General features: G+C 37.9%; 1 protein-coding gene across 7 annotated transcripts in view; it reads right to left on the bottom strand.

The window, feature by feature from the left end:
• The window catches only part of XKR9 (XK related 9), a 178,618-nt gene that overhangs the window by 68,218 nt on the left and 94,378 nt on the right, over positions 1-16,022 (bottom strand). For all 7 annotated transcript variants that reach the window (XM_054561755.2, XM_054561756.2, XM_063726687.1 and 4 more), the window contains one exon: positions 1,071-1,291. In XM_054561755.2, coding sequence (XP_054417730.2) covers positions 1,071-1,291 — 221 coding nt within the window. The remainder of the gene's footprint in view (positions 1-1,070; positions 1,292-16,022) is intronic.

Genomic DNA, 16,022 nt, shown 5'->3' with positions numbered 1-16,022 from the left:
TAAGGGTTCTGTATCATATAGAACCCAATCCATGAATTATTTGCATCACAAAAAAGAGATCTCATACACAATAGAGATCTCATACACACAATCATTTTGTGTCTTACTAACAATCAAAGTAAAGGTAAAATATTAGAAGGGACCGTGTTCTAGAGGTTTACAGGAAAATGGGAACAGAGACACTGTTTAACTGATATCACACGTGAGTCTAGGACAGCAAGAACTCCAGGGAAGATAACAATCTTACCCCCTGAAATAAATCCGAAACTAAATGGAACCCTAGTCATTAATGCAATTTGGGACTATTATTCAGCAAATAAATCGTTTTTTAACATCTCAAGTTAATTACCTATAAAAGGATTTTTCAAAAAGGAAGATGGAAATAAACTTTTCTTTAAAAAATGAACATTTTTACCTTAACGAACAAATCTACTGTAAAACAGCAAACACATTGGCCAACTTGCAAAACATTCATTAGTTTTTTAGCATTTACACTTTTACCCAGTAATTCCACTTCTGGGAGTTTAGACAATGAATATACTTTTTACATGCAAGTGATTTATGCATAAGATTATTCGTTGCAGCATTTTTTCAATGGTTAAATATAAGAAACAACCTAAATTAACATAAATAGGGAACTTGTTAAATAAATTATGGTACATTCATAATTTGCAATACTATGCAGATAATAAAAATGAATGTGGGAAATTTTTCTGTACTAATATGAACAGATCTCCAAGATATACTATGAGGCACAAAAAACAAAGACAGTTTTTATTTCATGTTACCATTTGTGTTAAAGAAAAAAGAAAAAAAAAGGACATACGCTTTTAAAAACTTCTCTGAAGGAATCATCAAATAACTAACAATAGCAGTTTTCTTTCTGGGCAGATGAATACAGTATATATCTATATACTTTTTGATATTTTAACCATGTTACTGTACTTCCTTTTCAAAAGAATAAATAATTTTTAAAGTATTAAAAATTTCTAAAGTCAGCCAAAGATTTATATAGTTGACATAAGGTCTCAGTGGCATCCATTTAACACAAGGAGTTAAGAAAAACTTACACTGACTGAAATTCGCTTGTCCATGCTCCAGAAGAATGTAGAGTTGAAGAATAAGTTGTGGGCAGCCTTCCAGGTAGGTCTCAAATAGTCTGAGCATGCTCAAATCAGTCACTCTATCTATAACTTCTTTATGTAGATCAATTTGTTCTTCCATGAAGTTACTAGTATTGCTGTCATATTTAAAAGCTGCATGGTAACCCCTTTTCAAGGCAAACCAATACCTATAAAGTAAACATAAACACTTATCTTTAGTTTTATATTCTTTATATCATGTCTGTTAATACACATAATAATTTGGAAAAAGGAATATGTGTTTTAAGTACACAATTTTTCCACAAACTCTCTCTACTACAGATTTTTTGTGAACATCTCATAGTGGCTTTATTGAGATTCAGACCCTGTAAACCTTTATTGTATGTTTGATCTGCCAGTTGTGTGCTAGTTCTATTAAGTATACATAATCTCATTTCATCTTTACATTAATTATGTGAGAAAAGTAGACATTATTCCATTTCACAGATGGAAAAACTAAAGCTGAGAAAGAGTGATGTGCTGAAAGTTACACAGATAGTAAGGGGTAGACACAGAGTCCAAACCCAGATCTTATTATTTCTAGTCTTAACCACTACTTTCTGAAAGACAAACTGCAATTTTCCATCCATGCAATTGATCTGAACTACAACACAGATAATTTCCCTTATGAGAATATCAAGGTTGAAGATGAGATTGAATCTTCCTTTAATGTAATCTAGAAATTACTCAATACCTACAAGGTGCTAGGCTCTTTGACCATTACCATCCCAGAAAATATATAAAACTTCAAAGACTCTTGAAATATCCCTGCTCAGGCAAGTTTTCTTCTGAAAGAATTTTAAAGTGAACACAAGTTATCATCCCATAGATAAAACCGATAACAAAAAAAATTGAAACATTTATTTAGAAGAAATTTGAGGCTAGCAGTAAGGCAACCAGAATTCTACCCCCAAAGCTTATCAAAAGTCTTTATTTATGTCTCAGTTTCCTCACATATAAAATAAAGGCAGTGATATATGCCGTTTCAACCTGTTCCTTCTGCCAACGTTTTCCATTTCAGTAAATGGTAATAACATTCACTATATTGCTCAGACCAAAAATGTGGGAATAATTCCAACTCCTCTTTTTTCATGCGCTATAAAAATTCCTCAGCAAGTTTGCTTGGCTCTTGGTTCTAACTTCAAAGATATCCAGAATCTAAACACTTCTTACCACTTTCACTACTACCACTCTTGTTTAAGTAGCCAACTCTCTAGCCTGGATTCTTTCAACAGCCTCATAATTGGTCTCTCTGATTCTACTCTTGCTCCCCATATAAGCTATTCCCTACACAGCATTCAGATTAAACTTTTTAAACATAATTCAGATGTCACTCCTCATTGGGGTAGAAAATGTTCCAATGATTTCCATCAAACTTAGAATGAAATCCGAAGTCCTTAGCATATGTTATAAGGCCCTTCATAATCTACCTCTCACACATGCTACCACCACAACTACCTTTCCATCTCATTTCTCTCCCATTTCCAATATGGCCTCCTTGATGTTTTCCTCAACTTAAGGGCCTTTGTCTTTGCTAATTCCTCTGTCTGGAACTCTTCTAAACTCCATATATTTTCAGTTTGCTCCTTAACTTCATTCAGGTCTCTACTCAAATATTACTTACTTATAGATCCTTCCAGATCATACCACCTAGAGTAGTACTCTCTACCATATTCTATCTCTTTACCCCATATTATTTTTCTTCGAAGTTCTTATCACCACCTAGCACATTATTTACTTTGGTTTATTATCTTTACCTTCTCACAAGAGTGTAATCTACATGAAAGGACAGACTTTGTTTTGTTCACTGCTATATCCTCAACAACTAGAATAGAATTGGCACATAATAGGTGCTCAAGAAATATTTACTGAAGTAATAAATGAAAGCTCATAACATTTTTTCCATAAAGATAAATAGATGGTAGATATGAAAGGACTTTGGAAAGCTGAAAGTAAAACACAAATATAAAGTATTCCCATTGTAAAAAAGATAAATATATGGATATGCAAAGATTCTTTGTCTGGCAAAAAGGAGCATATTTTTACCATCACAGTTCTGGAATAACATTCCATGATGAAGGCATGGTCTCTACCCACAATGACCTCACAACCTAATGGGAGGGCCAAGCCTATAAACTACTAGCCGCAGTATAAGGCAGAAAAAAAATAGTCATTCATTAGAAAGGCAAATGCTGAGCTGTTAGTACAGAAGAAAAAAAAATGATTAATACTGCCCAGGATTTATAAGCAAGATTTCTAAGAAAAGTTGTGTTTTAGCCTTTTCTGGGTATCTGACATAGTAGAGAGTATGTGATTCCTGTTCTTGAAGTGGTATATAATCCAATAGGGTAGATACTATTGAAGAACTTGAGAAATTCACAAGTATAAACATACCCAGAGCATAATTATTACACGCAGCAGAAATTGAGAGAGGTAGCAGAGCAAAGTAGTTAAGAATGCAGACTCTAACAATGCCAGAATGCCGTGGTTCAAATTCTGGCTCCACTACTTCCTGGTCTAATCTCTCTGTGCTTCAGTTTCCTCATCCAGAAAATAGGGCCAATCATCATACCTCCCTCATTGGGTTGATGTGAGAATTAAATGAGTTAATATATGTAAAATGCTTAGACCAGGACCTGGCACATGTTAAGTGTCTGTTAAAAACAAAACAGATAGTGCTGCCTACAAATGTACACATTTTAATTTCCAGTGTCTTTAGGTAGAAATATTTTCTAATTCTGAAACAATTAATGGCAAATACATACAAAGTTCTGCTTATCTGAGGGTAATTTCATGGAAAAAGGAATATGAATATAATTTTTAATCAATAGGACACAGTTTCACTTTTTTATTTATTTATTAATTTTTTTTTTTTTGAGACAGAGTCTCCCTCTGTCGCCCAGGCTGGAGTGCAGTGGCACAATCTCTGCTCACTGCAAGCTCCACCTCCCGGGTTCACACCATTCTCCTGCCTCAGCCTCCTGAGTAGCTGGGACTACAGGTGCCCGCCACCATGCCCGGCTAATTTTTTGTATTTTTAGTAGAGGCGGGGTTTCACTGTGTTAGCCAGGATGGTCTCGATCTCCTGACCTTGTGATCCACCCACCTCAGCCTCCCAAAGTGCTGGGATTACAGGCGTGAGCCACCATGCCCAGCCTGTTTCACTTTTATGAAACAAATGATGAATAGGCCAAAAAAAAGGAAAAACAGAGAGGGCTTTCTTAACATAGTGTATTCCCATATTTTTATTCCTATATCTTCTTTTATTTGAAATAAAAAGCCACCAGCTTCCAGTAATGATGAATTACATCATATCAGGCTGACTCCCCTACTGATTACTAATATAAATTCCAGACAAAATATAAATGAAAACAAGGCAGAAAAGAGCAACAAAAGTAGGACTGGTGAACATGAAGATAGGTGCAATAGATTAAATGTCTGTGTTACCTCAAAATTCATATGTTGAAACCTAATCCCCAGTGGGATGATATTTGAGGTAGAGAGCCTTTGGAAGATGATAAAATTAATGGCATTAGTGCGCTTATAAAAGAGGCCCTAGAGAGCTGCCTTGCCCATCCACCATGTGAGAACACCACAAGAAGGCACCACCTATGACACCAAATCTTCCAGCACCTTGCTCTTGGATTTCCCAGCCACCAGAACTGAGAAATAAATTTTTGTTGTTTAAAACCTGTATTTTGTTTTACAGCCACCTCACTAGACTAACACTCAAAAGACTTAAGACCTCACTAGACTAAGACTAAGGGTCAAGAGAAATCACCCAAACTAAAGCTCAAAGGGGAAAAATTTAGGAGAAAAAAAAAATGAACAAAACAACAATAACAGGTAAAATTGAAGTCCTAGAAGAAAAGAGAGAAGGGCAAAAAAAAACACTTGGCAAAATATTAACCCAAAACATTTGTTACATTTGATCAAAACCAGTAACATACAGACTCGAAAAGCTCAATGAACCCAAGCAAAATAAATACCCAAACACCATACATAGGCACATCTTACTCAAATTGCTGAAAATCAAATGTAAAAAGAAAGCCTGAAAAATAGACAGAGAAAAAGACATATTCCTCACAGGGAAACAATGAGAATGTTGGCTGACTTCTCACCAGAAACAACAAAAGCCAGAAAACAACCATATCAATAATTACACTAAATGTAAATGGATTAAACACTCCAATTAAAAGAGATTATCAAACTGGATTTTTAAAAAGCAAGATACAAATTCATGTGTTTTGGAAGAGACTCCCTTTAAACATAAAGACTCAGATAGTTTGAAAGGAAATCACCAAATAAAAAACTTCATATGGCTATATTACTATCACAGACAAAACAGACTTCAAATCAAGGAATACTACCAGAGATAAAGAGGATCAACGTGTCATAATAATATAAGAATAAATTCATCATGAATACATAATATTTTAAAATCTGTATGCACCTAATGGAGCTTTAAGGTACACAAAGCAAAAATTGTCAAAGGTAAAGTAAGAAAAAGATAAATCTGCATTATCAGTTGAGGATTTTATCACCTCTCAGTAATTGAAAGGAAAAGGAGACCTTAAAAATATCAGTAAGGATACTGATCATTTAACATTATCTGCCTAATTGACCTAATTGACATTTATAGAATATTACATTCAATAACTGAAAATTAGAAATTCTTTTCAAATGCACATGGAATATTCACCAAGTTAGACTACATGCTGGGCTATAAAAACAAGTCTTAATAAATGTAAAAAGACTGTAATCCTATGAAGTATGTTATTATAATAAATTTAAGTGAGAAATCAATAACCAACATATTTTTTAAATCCCCAAAAATTTGGAGACTGAGGTAAAATTTATCCTAAAGTTTTATAAATATTGAACCCTAATAAATTTGAACATGACTACATGACCTCTCTCTAAGGAGTTTTAAATTGAAAAATAGGTAAGAAGGAGAGTTCAACTATTTAATGCCCATTTAACTCCATACAAGGGCCTAAGAATCTGTGGGAAGAAGGAGATTCAACTCCCATTATATTCATTTTTATAGAATTTAAACTTTTTATATGTACTAAAAAGAGCAAAAGCCATTTCCCTTTTTAAATAATTAAAATGCCGTTCATATATCCATCAAAAGAAAACTCTCCTTTGGCACAGAAAGGTTTTCATCACAAATCACACATCAAATAGAAATGCAAAACTGTCATTTAATTTATATTCTGGAAAATGAAACATCCTACTCCACAGACCCCTGAACAGTAATGGCATACATAGTAGCAAGAGGCACACATACCTAATAAATAATTCATATTGATATTCCTTGTCTTTCATCTACCAACACGAACTCAATTTTTCTATTCCTTAGGGAAACAAATCCACAATTCAGCAAATCTCAGGTTTTGCAATACTTAGCCTGGACAAACCTTTGGATAATTTGGCCCGTTTTTATGAACTGTTCTAATTTTTGCTCATTTCTCACTATTTATCTCAGTATTCTGCCACTTCCTGAACTAAAAATATACAAAGAGAAAGGAAAAGGGTGGGGATGTCAAGTGGCCAAGATGGCTGACTAGAAGCAGTTAGTGTGCCTGGCTCTAAGAAAGAAACAGAAGGAGCAAGTAAATACAACATCTTCGAATGAAACATCCAGGTACTCACATTGGAATTAATCAAGGAAACAACCTGACCTACAGAGAACAAAGAAAAACAAGGCAGGACAATGGCCACCTGGGAACAACACAGAGCCAGGGGTTTCTCCCCAATCTAGTCAAGTTGTGAGTCAAAGAGCAACCCGGGGAACTCATGCTTCTCCCACAGATCTTTGCAACCCTCAGGTCAGATCTTGTGAACCCATTCCACCAGGACCCTCAGTCTTCAGTCTGACAGACAGAGCTATGTAGAGTCTCAGCAGAGCAGCCACTCAGGCATGCATGGAGACCCCGGAGGCTTAGATACTAGGGCTTTCCAGCAAAAGTAGCTGCAGCTATGGCAAAGTAGGATGTTAGACTCCTGTACATACCCCTAGAAAACAGGCTGAATCTATGGGGCTGAACAGCAACAGCCCACAGGCCCCATTTCCACAGCACCTCACAAGTTAAGACCCACTTACTTGGCATTCTAGCCAGCTACCAATAGTGGCATTGCACCTCCCTAAGAAGGCACTCCTGGGAGGAGGAGCGGGCTGCCATCTTTGCTATTCAGGCACCTTAGCCATTCTAGCCTTCAGGCTTTGGAGAGTCTGAGTCCACCCAAGACAGAAGGGATTCCCACAGCACAGCACAGCCGCTCTATCAAAACATGGCCAGACTGCTGCTTAATTTAATTAATTAATTAATTAATTAAGCAGGTACCTGATCCCATTCTTTTTCACTGGGCAGGACCTCCCAACCAGGGCCTCCAGCCAACCCCAACAAAGCTTTCCAGCTGACACAGATCTGAATTCCCCCTGGGATGGCACTTCTAGAGGGAGGGGCAGGCCACCATCTTTGTTGTTTGGGCAACTTAGCCATTCCAGTCTTTGGGCTTCAGAGTGTCTGAGGCAACCAGGGGCTGAAGTGAACACAGCACAGCTGCTCTACTAAAATGTGGCCAGACTGTTTTAAGTGGGTGCCAATCCTGTTCCTGCTCACTGGGTGGGACCTCGCAACCACGGTCTCCAGCCACTTCCTACAGGTGCCTTTAAGCTGCCAACAGCTTTGCTGTTTCACAGCCTTCACTGGTAACACCTCCAGGTTCTGGAAAATCTGAGGTGACTAGGACTGGACCGGGCCCCAAGCATACCACAGCAGCCCTACAGAAAAGTGCCCGGACTGTTACATGGGTACTCATTCCCATATCTCCTCACTGGGCAGGTCCTCCAGCCCTGGGCCTCCAACCACCCCCTGCCAGAGCTACCGAGCCAGTACCAACTCAGTAACTCCATAGACAGAGCCTCTGGGGGCAACTGAAAGCCTCTTTGCCAGTGCCTCTGCAGTGGAACATGCCTTGCCACCTTCGGACTAACAAAGGAACAAAGATCCCAAGTGCCTTATCCACACCTTCAATGAGCTGCAGTCAACCTAAGGAGAAGAGGCCAACCAATTTCCCACAAGTCCCCCATACCCTGCATAGCTTGTCACCAGACAGAAAACCCCTGGCTTGGACCGATAGCACAAACCTTCCATCTTGGGCTGACTGCACTGAGCAGTTGCTGACCTGCATCTCTCTGGGGTGGAGCCCTCAGGAGTCAAGCAAATGATCCTTGGCCACAACCACTACTATGATCTTTTCCTCTGCTGCCTCTAACCTGGAGAAGGAAAATAAACACTAAGACTGTCCCAGAGCTTCAGTGGGCAGCCCAGGAGTGACAAGTTGTGAACTACAGCCAGCACTCAAGGGAGAGAGGAACCTACACTTTCAGAGCACTGACAGGGAACACAGCTGCAACTGTGAGGAAACATAGAGAAGCCACACAACCAAGCAAGAGTCTACCAACGGACTGATAAGCCTAAATGTCATCTGCTGGATCATACCCCCAAAGCTTCAACACCAAAAATATCTCACTAATATACCCCCACTGAAACCAGAGACAAGAAGTCAGCTTCAAATAAAGACCCTACACAAAGCCTCAGCCAAGTGAAAACACCCAGAAAAGAAGTCTATTGACTATACTCAATCTGCACTGCAGTTAAAGAAATACCCACATGCAGAGATGAGAAAGAGCCAATACAAGAACTCTAGTAACTCAAATGCCAAGTGTCATCAAAAAGCTAATCTACCATGATCAAGTAGATTTCACCCCTGGGATGCAAGGTTGATTCAACATGTGAAAACCAATAAATGTGATTCATCACATAAACAGAACTAAAGACAAAAACCACACAATCTTCTCAACAGATGTGGAAAAGGCTTTTGATAAAACTGAACATTCTTTCATGTTAAAAACTTTCAATAACCTAGGTATTGAAGGAATGTACCTCAAAAATACTAAGAGCCATGGCCAGGCGTGGTGGCTCACGCTTGTAATCCGAGCACTTTGGGAGGCTATGGCGGGCAGATCATCTGAGGTCGGGAGTTTGAGACCACCCTGGCCAACATGGTGAAACCCCGTCTCTACTGAAAATACAAAAAATTAGCCGGATGTGGCAGTGGGCGCATGTAATCCAAGCTACTCGGGAGGCTGAAGCAGGAGAATTGCTTGAACCTGGGAGGTGGAGGTTGCAGTGAGCCAAGATCGCACCGTTGCACTCCAGCCTGGGCAACAAGAGCAAAACTCTGTCTCAAAAAATAATAATAATAATAATAAGAGCCATCTATGACAAATGCACAGCCAACATCATACCGAATGGGCAAAAGCTGGAAGCATTCCCATTGAAAACTGGTACAAGACAAGGATGCCCTCTCTCTCCACTTCTATTCAACATAGTACTGGAAGTCCTAGCCAGAGCCATGAGTCAAGAGAAAAAAAAATAAAGGGCATCCAACTAGTAAGAGAGGGAGTCAAACTATCTCTGTTTGCAGACGACATGATTCTATATCTAGAAAACCCGTGTCTTGGCCCAAAAGCTCCTTCAGCTGATAAACAACTTCAGCAAAGTTGCAGGATATAAAATCAATGTACAAAACTCACTAGCATTCCTGTGCACCAACAACAACCAAACTGAGAGCCAAATAAGAAAGGCAATCCCATTCACAGTTGCCACCAAAAAAATTAAAAATAAAACACCTAGGAATACAGCTAACCAGGGATGTAAAAAATCTCTACAGTGAGAATGACAAAACACTGCTCAAAGAAATCAAAGACACGAGCAAATGAAAAAACATCCCATCATCATAAATAGGAAGAATCAATATCATTAAAATGGCTAAACTGCCCAAAGCAATTTACAAATTCAATGCTATACCTGTTAAACTACCAATGACATTCCTCACAAAACTAGAAAAAATTATTTAAAATTTATATGGAACCAAAAAAGAGCCCAAATAGCCAAGGCAATCCTAAGCAAAAAGAACAAAGCTGGAGGCATCATGTTATTCGACTCCAAACTATACTACACGGCTATAGTGACCAAAACAATATGGAACTGGTACAAAAACAGACACACAAACCAATGGAACAGAATAACAAGCCCAAAATAAGGCCACATATCTTTGACTATCTGATCGTTGACAAAGCTGACAAAAACAAGCAATGGGAAAAAAAAATCCCTATTCAATACATAGTGCTAGGATAACTGACTAGCCATATACAGAAGATTGAAGTTGGACCTCTTCCTTACACCATATACAAAAATCAACTGAATACAGATTAAAAACTTAAATGTAAAACCCAAAGCTGTAAAATACTCTGAAAGACAACCTAGGCAATACCATCCTGGATCTAGGAACAGGCAAAGAGTTCATGATGAAGACACCAAAAGCAATTGCAACAAAAGCAAAAATTGACAAATGGGATCTAACTAAACTTAAAAGCTTCTGCACAGCAAAAGAAACTATCAACAGAGTAAACAAACAACCTACAAAATGGGAGAAAGAATTTGCAAACTATGCATGTGACAAAGGTCTAATACCCAGTATCTATAAGGAACTTAACAACTTTACAAGAGAAAAACAAGCAATCCCATTAAAAAGTGGGCAAAGGACATGAACAGACCCTTCTCAAAAGACATACATGTGGCAAACAAGCTTATGGCAAAAGCTCAATGCCACTGATCATTAGAGAAATGCAAATGAAAACCACAATGAAATACCATCTCACGCCAGTCAGAATGGCTATTACTAAAAAGTCAAAAAAATAACAGATGCTGGCGAGGTTGCGGAGTAAAGGGAACCCTTATACACTGTTGGTGGTAGTGTAAATTAGTTCAACCATTGAGGAACTGTATGACAATTCCTCAAAGAGTTAAAAGAACTACCATTTGGCCCAGCAATTCCATTACTGGGTACATACCCAGAGCATTCTACCATAAAGACACATGCACACAAGTGTTCATTGCAGCACTGTTCACAATAGCAAAGACATAGAATCACCTAAATACCAATCAATGACAGACTGGATAAAGAAAATACTCCATAATATTCCATGGTGGTATATATACACCATGGAATATTATGCAGCCATAAAAAAAAGATCGTGTCTTTTGCCAGAACATGGAAGGAGCTGGAGGCTATCATCCTTAGCAAACTAACATAGGAATAGAAAACCAAATACTGCATGTTCTCATTTACAAGTGGGAGCTGGCTAGCCGCGGTGGCTCACGCTTGTAATCCCAACACTTTGGGAGGCCAAGGTGGGCTGATTGCCTGAGCTCAGGGGTTCAAAACCAGCCTTGGTTTTGAACCCAGCAACATAGTGAGACCCCCACCCCCATCTCTACTAAATACAAAAAAAAAAAACTAGCTGGGCATAGCAGCGTGTGCCTGTAGTCCCAGCCACTCGGGAGACTGAGGCAGGAGAAAGAATTGCTCAAACCTGGGAGGCAGAGGTTGCAGTGATCCAAGATCGCGCCACTACACTCCAGCCTGGCAACAGAGTGAGACTCTATCTCCAAAAAAATAAAAAAACAAGTGGGAGCTAAATCGTAAGAACTTATGAACACAAAGAAGGAAACAACAGACACTGACAGGCATCTACTTGAGGGGGAGTGTGGAAGGAGGGAGAGGAACAGAAAAGATAACTATTTGGTACTGAGCTTAATACCTGAGTGATGTAATAATATGTAATAACAAACCCCCATGACACGTGTTTATCTATGTAACAAACCTTCACATGTACCCCTAAACCTAAAACAAAAATTCTTAAAAAAAAAAGAAAGAAAAACAAAAAAAGAGTAAAGTGTTTGTTTATCTATCTGGCATCTTCCATTAATGCCCAACCTAATTCAATTTTCTTTTTCTTCTTTTTTAAACTGGCAAAATATTTAAATAATTCAAAAAACTAGAAAGTTATAAGTGAGAAAACTCTATCCTACTCCTATAACCCACTATCCAGCTTTTACCCTCCCCCATGACCACAGAAACTCAGTTATTAGTTTCATGTGTACCTATCTAGAGTTTCTTCATGCAGATACAAGCAAATATAAATATATATTAGTTTTCACCATCTTTTGTTACACAGATTGTGGCATACTATACCTCCTGTCTGCACCTTGTCTTTTCACCCAAAATAAGTCCTGGATGTCTTTTCATTTCAGTATATAAAGTACTTTATCATTCTTTATGATAGTTATGTACTATGCCATTGCACAGTATATTACAAACTCTATCAAAAGACACTAAAATTGTTTTCAATATTTTTCTATTAAAAACAACGCTACACTTAAAAATTGTGTGCATATGTCACTTTACATGTATGCAAGTATGATAAATTTCTAGAAAAGGAAGCTCTGGGGCTAATATACATATATATAATACATATATATAAAATACATATATATAAAAAATAATATATACATAAAATACATATGTATATATATTTGCAATATGGTCAAGCTACTTTCCACAGAAATTATACCAATCGATACTCTGATGAACAAGGTATGAAAGTATCTGTTTTCCCACACTTTACCAAGAGAATATATAGTCATTCAGATTTTTGTCAATCTAGTAAATGAGGAATAATATCTCAATGTAGTTTTAATTGGAATTTTTCATGAATGAGGCTTAGCATCTTTTATACAACTTAAGGCCTATTTGTATTTCCTTTTCTATGAACTATCCTTCTTCTCTTCCCATTTTTCTATTGGGTAGATGGTCTTTTACTTTTTGATTTCCAGAAGCTTTTTAAATATCAGAGGACTAGCCCTTTTTCTGTTATAAGTTTACAATTCTTTTTCCCTGTTAATGTTGTTTTTCTTTGTTATGCTTTTGTTGTGTGTGTTGGGATTTTTGCTTTTGTTTATTAGCATACATTTTTATAGTCAAATAGTCAAATCTACAATTGTTATAGCTTCTGGAGTTGGAGTCATGGTTACAAAGGCTTTCCCCATTTCAAAGTTATAAAGGAATTCTCCGATGTTTTCTTTTATAGTATTTTACATTAAATATTTGATTCATTAGAAATTTATCCTGCTATCTGGTATCCTACCTAGAAGTATAACATGCTATCTTAAAGTATCCCAACTTTATAAGTTAACAAAGTTTTTACTGTTTTCATGCTCCATATACTGGCTATTCCTTCCTTTTTTTCCCAATCAATTTCAAAAAAAAAAAAAAAAAAAAGGACAGGCGCGGTGGCTCACGCCTGTGATCCCAGCACTTTGGGAGGCCGAGGCGGGCGGCTCACGAGGTCAGAAGATCAAGACCATCCTGGCTAACATGGTGAAACTCCATCTCTACTAAAAATACAAAAAATTACCCGGGCGTCGTGGCAGGCGCCTGTAGTCCCAGCTACTCGGGAGGCTGAGGCAGGAAAATGGCGTGAACCTGGGAGGCGGAGCTTGCAGTGAGCTGAGATCGCACCACTGCACTCCAGCCTGGGTAACACAGCAAGACTCCATCTCAAAAAAAAAAAAAAAATGTGGTCTGTGTATTCATATGCCATACAGAGAAAAACTCGTTTATCGCCCTTGTGGTTTGTATGGGTGACGGGGAGAACTCTTGCAGAATATCCTTTCAAACTTTCTCCTGGCTTGGAAGAATTAGAACCCATATTTTGTCACATCAAAAACTGTGACACGCCAAAGACACACACAACATTTCACATTTCTCCCAGGGTCTACCTCTATGTTTCTACTAATATACTTCTGAAGATTTGACCACCACTTCCACAGAATGAAGATTTCATCTCCACAGACGAGACCTCTTTTCTAGATCATGTGCCATGGTAGGGCATAGCCTAAGACTGACCTTTGTGTGAAAACTATTATCACCAATTAAAATTTACAAATTTTGTTTCCTTCTAAATGGCTACCAAGTTTCCCCAACACTTAAAACCACTAAGCATAAAATCAGTAAAACTGTACGATATCTGAATGGCACTATCAACTACACTCACTAAATTTCATTTATAGAACACCAGAACAACCGCAGAAACACGTATGTTTCAAGTGTACATGAAACATTCATAAAGATGGACCATATGTTAGACAATGAAACAAGTCTGAACAAATATCAAAAGACTGAAATCATAAGAGTATGTTATCTGAACACAAAAGAATTAAATTAAAAATCAACATTAAAATAACTACAAAAGACCCAAATATTTGAAAAAATATTTAACAGTCTAACTCTTTAGTAAAAGACAAAATCACAAGGAAGCTAAAAAATATTTTGAACTGCACTGGGCACAGTGGCTCATGCTTGTAATCCCAGCACTTTGGGAGGCCAAGGCAGGAGGGTCACTTGAGGCCAGGAGTTCGGGACCAGCCTGGGCAACATACTGAGGTCCCATCTGTACAAAAAAATAAAAAATTAGCCAGACCTGGTGGCACATGCCTGTAATTCTAGCAACTCAGGTGGCTGAGATAGGAAGATCACCTGAGCCCAGGAGTTCGAGGTTATAATGAGCTATGATGACCCTGTCTCTATTTAGAAAGGAGAGAGAGAGAGAGAGAAAGAGAAAGAAAGAGAGAGAGAAAGGGAGAAAGAAAGAAAGGAAGGAAGGAGGGAAGGAAGGAAGGAAAGAAAGAGAAAGGAAAGAAAGAAAAGAAAGAAAGAAAGAAAGAAAGAAAGAAAAAAGAAAGAAAGAGAAAGAAAGAAAGAAAGAAAGAAAGAAAGAAAAAGAAAGAAAGAAAGAAAGAAAGAAAGAAAGAAAGAAAGAAAGAAAGAAAGAAAGAAAGAAAGGAAAAGAAAAGAAAGAGAGGAGAGAAAGAAATCCTGTCATTTTCATTTGCAACAATGTGGATGACACTGAAGAACATTATCTTAAGTGAAAAAAGCCAGGCCAGACACAGGAAGACAAATTTCACATGTTCTCACTCATACACTGGAGCTAAAAATTGAAACAAACTGATGGAGACAGAGAGTAGAATAATAGTTACCGGAGTCTGGGAAGGGTAGCAGAGAGTCACGCAGAAGTGGGGATACTTAATGGGTGCACAAATGTAGTTAGAATGAATAGGCTCTAGCATGTCATAACATAACAGGGTGATTAAAGTCAATGATAATTTACTGTGTATTTTTATTTTTTTATTTATTTATCTATTTACTTTTTTATTTTTTTATTTTATTATTATTACACTTTAAGTTTTAGGGTACATGTGCACAATGTGCAGGTTAGTTACATATGTATACATGTGCCATGCTGGTGTGCTGCACCCATTAACTCGTCATTTAGCATTAGGTATATCTCCTAATGCTATCCCTCCCCCCTCCCCCCACACCACAACAGTCCCCAGAGTGTGATGTTCCCCTTCCTGTGTCCATGTGTTCCCATTGTTCAATTCCCCCCTATGAGTGAGAATATGCGGTGTTCGGTTTTTTGTCCTTGCGATAGTTTACTGAGAATGATGATTCCCAATTTCATCCATGTCCCTACAAAGGACATGAACTCATCATTTTTTATGGCTGCATAGTATTCCATGGTGTATATGTGCCACATTTTCTTAATCCAGTCTATCGTTGTTGGACATTTGGATTGGTTCCAAGTCTTTGCTATTGTGAATAGTGCCGCAATAAACATACGTGTGCATGTGTCTTTATAGCAGCATGACTTATAGTCCTTTGGGTATATACCCAGTAATGGGATGGCTGGTTCAAATGGTATTTCTAGTTCTAGATCCCTGAGGAATCGCCACACTGACTTCCACAATGGTTGAACTAGTTTACAGTCCCACCAACAGTGTAAAAGTGTTCCTATTTCTCCACATCCTTTCCAGCACCTGTTGTTTCCTGACTTTTTAATGATTGCCATTCTAACTGGTGTGAGATGGTATCTCATTGTGGTTTTGATTTGCATTTCTC

Source organism: Pongo abelii, chromosome 7 (assembly GCF_028885655.2).
Source record: "Pongo abelii isolate AG06213 chromosome 7, NHGRI_mPonAbe1-v2.0_pri, whole genome shotgun sequence".
NCBI classification, from domain to species: Eukaryota; Metazoa; Chordata; class Mammalia; order Primates; family Hominidae; genus Pongo; species Pongo abelii.
The sequence above is the reverse complement of the archived record's forward strand: the minus strand, read 5'-3'. Positions and strand labels throughout refer to the sequence as shown.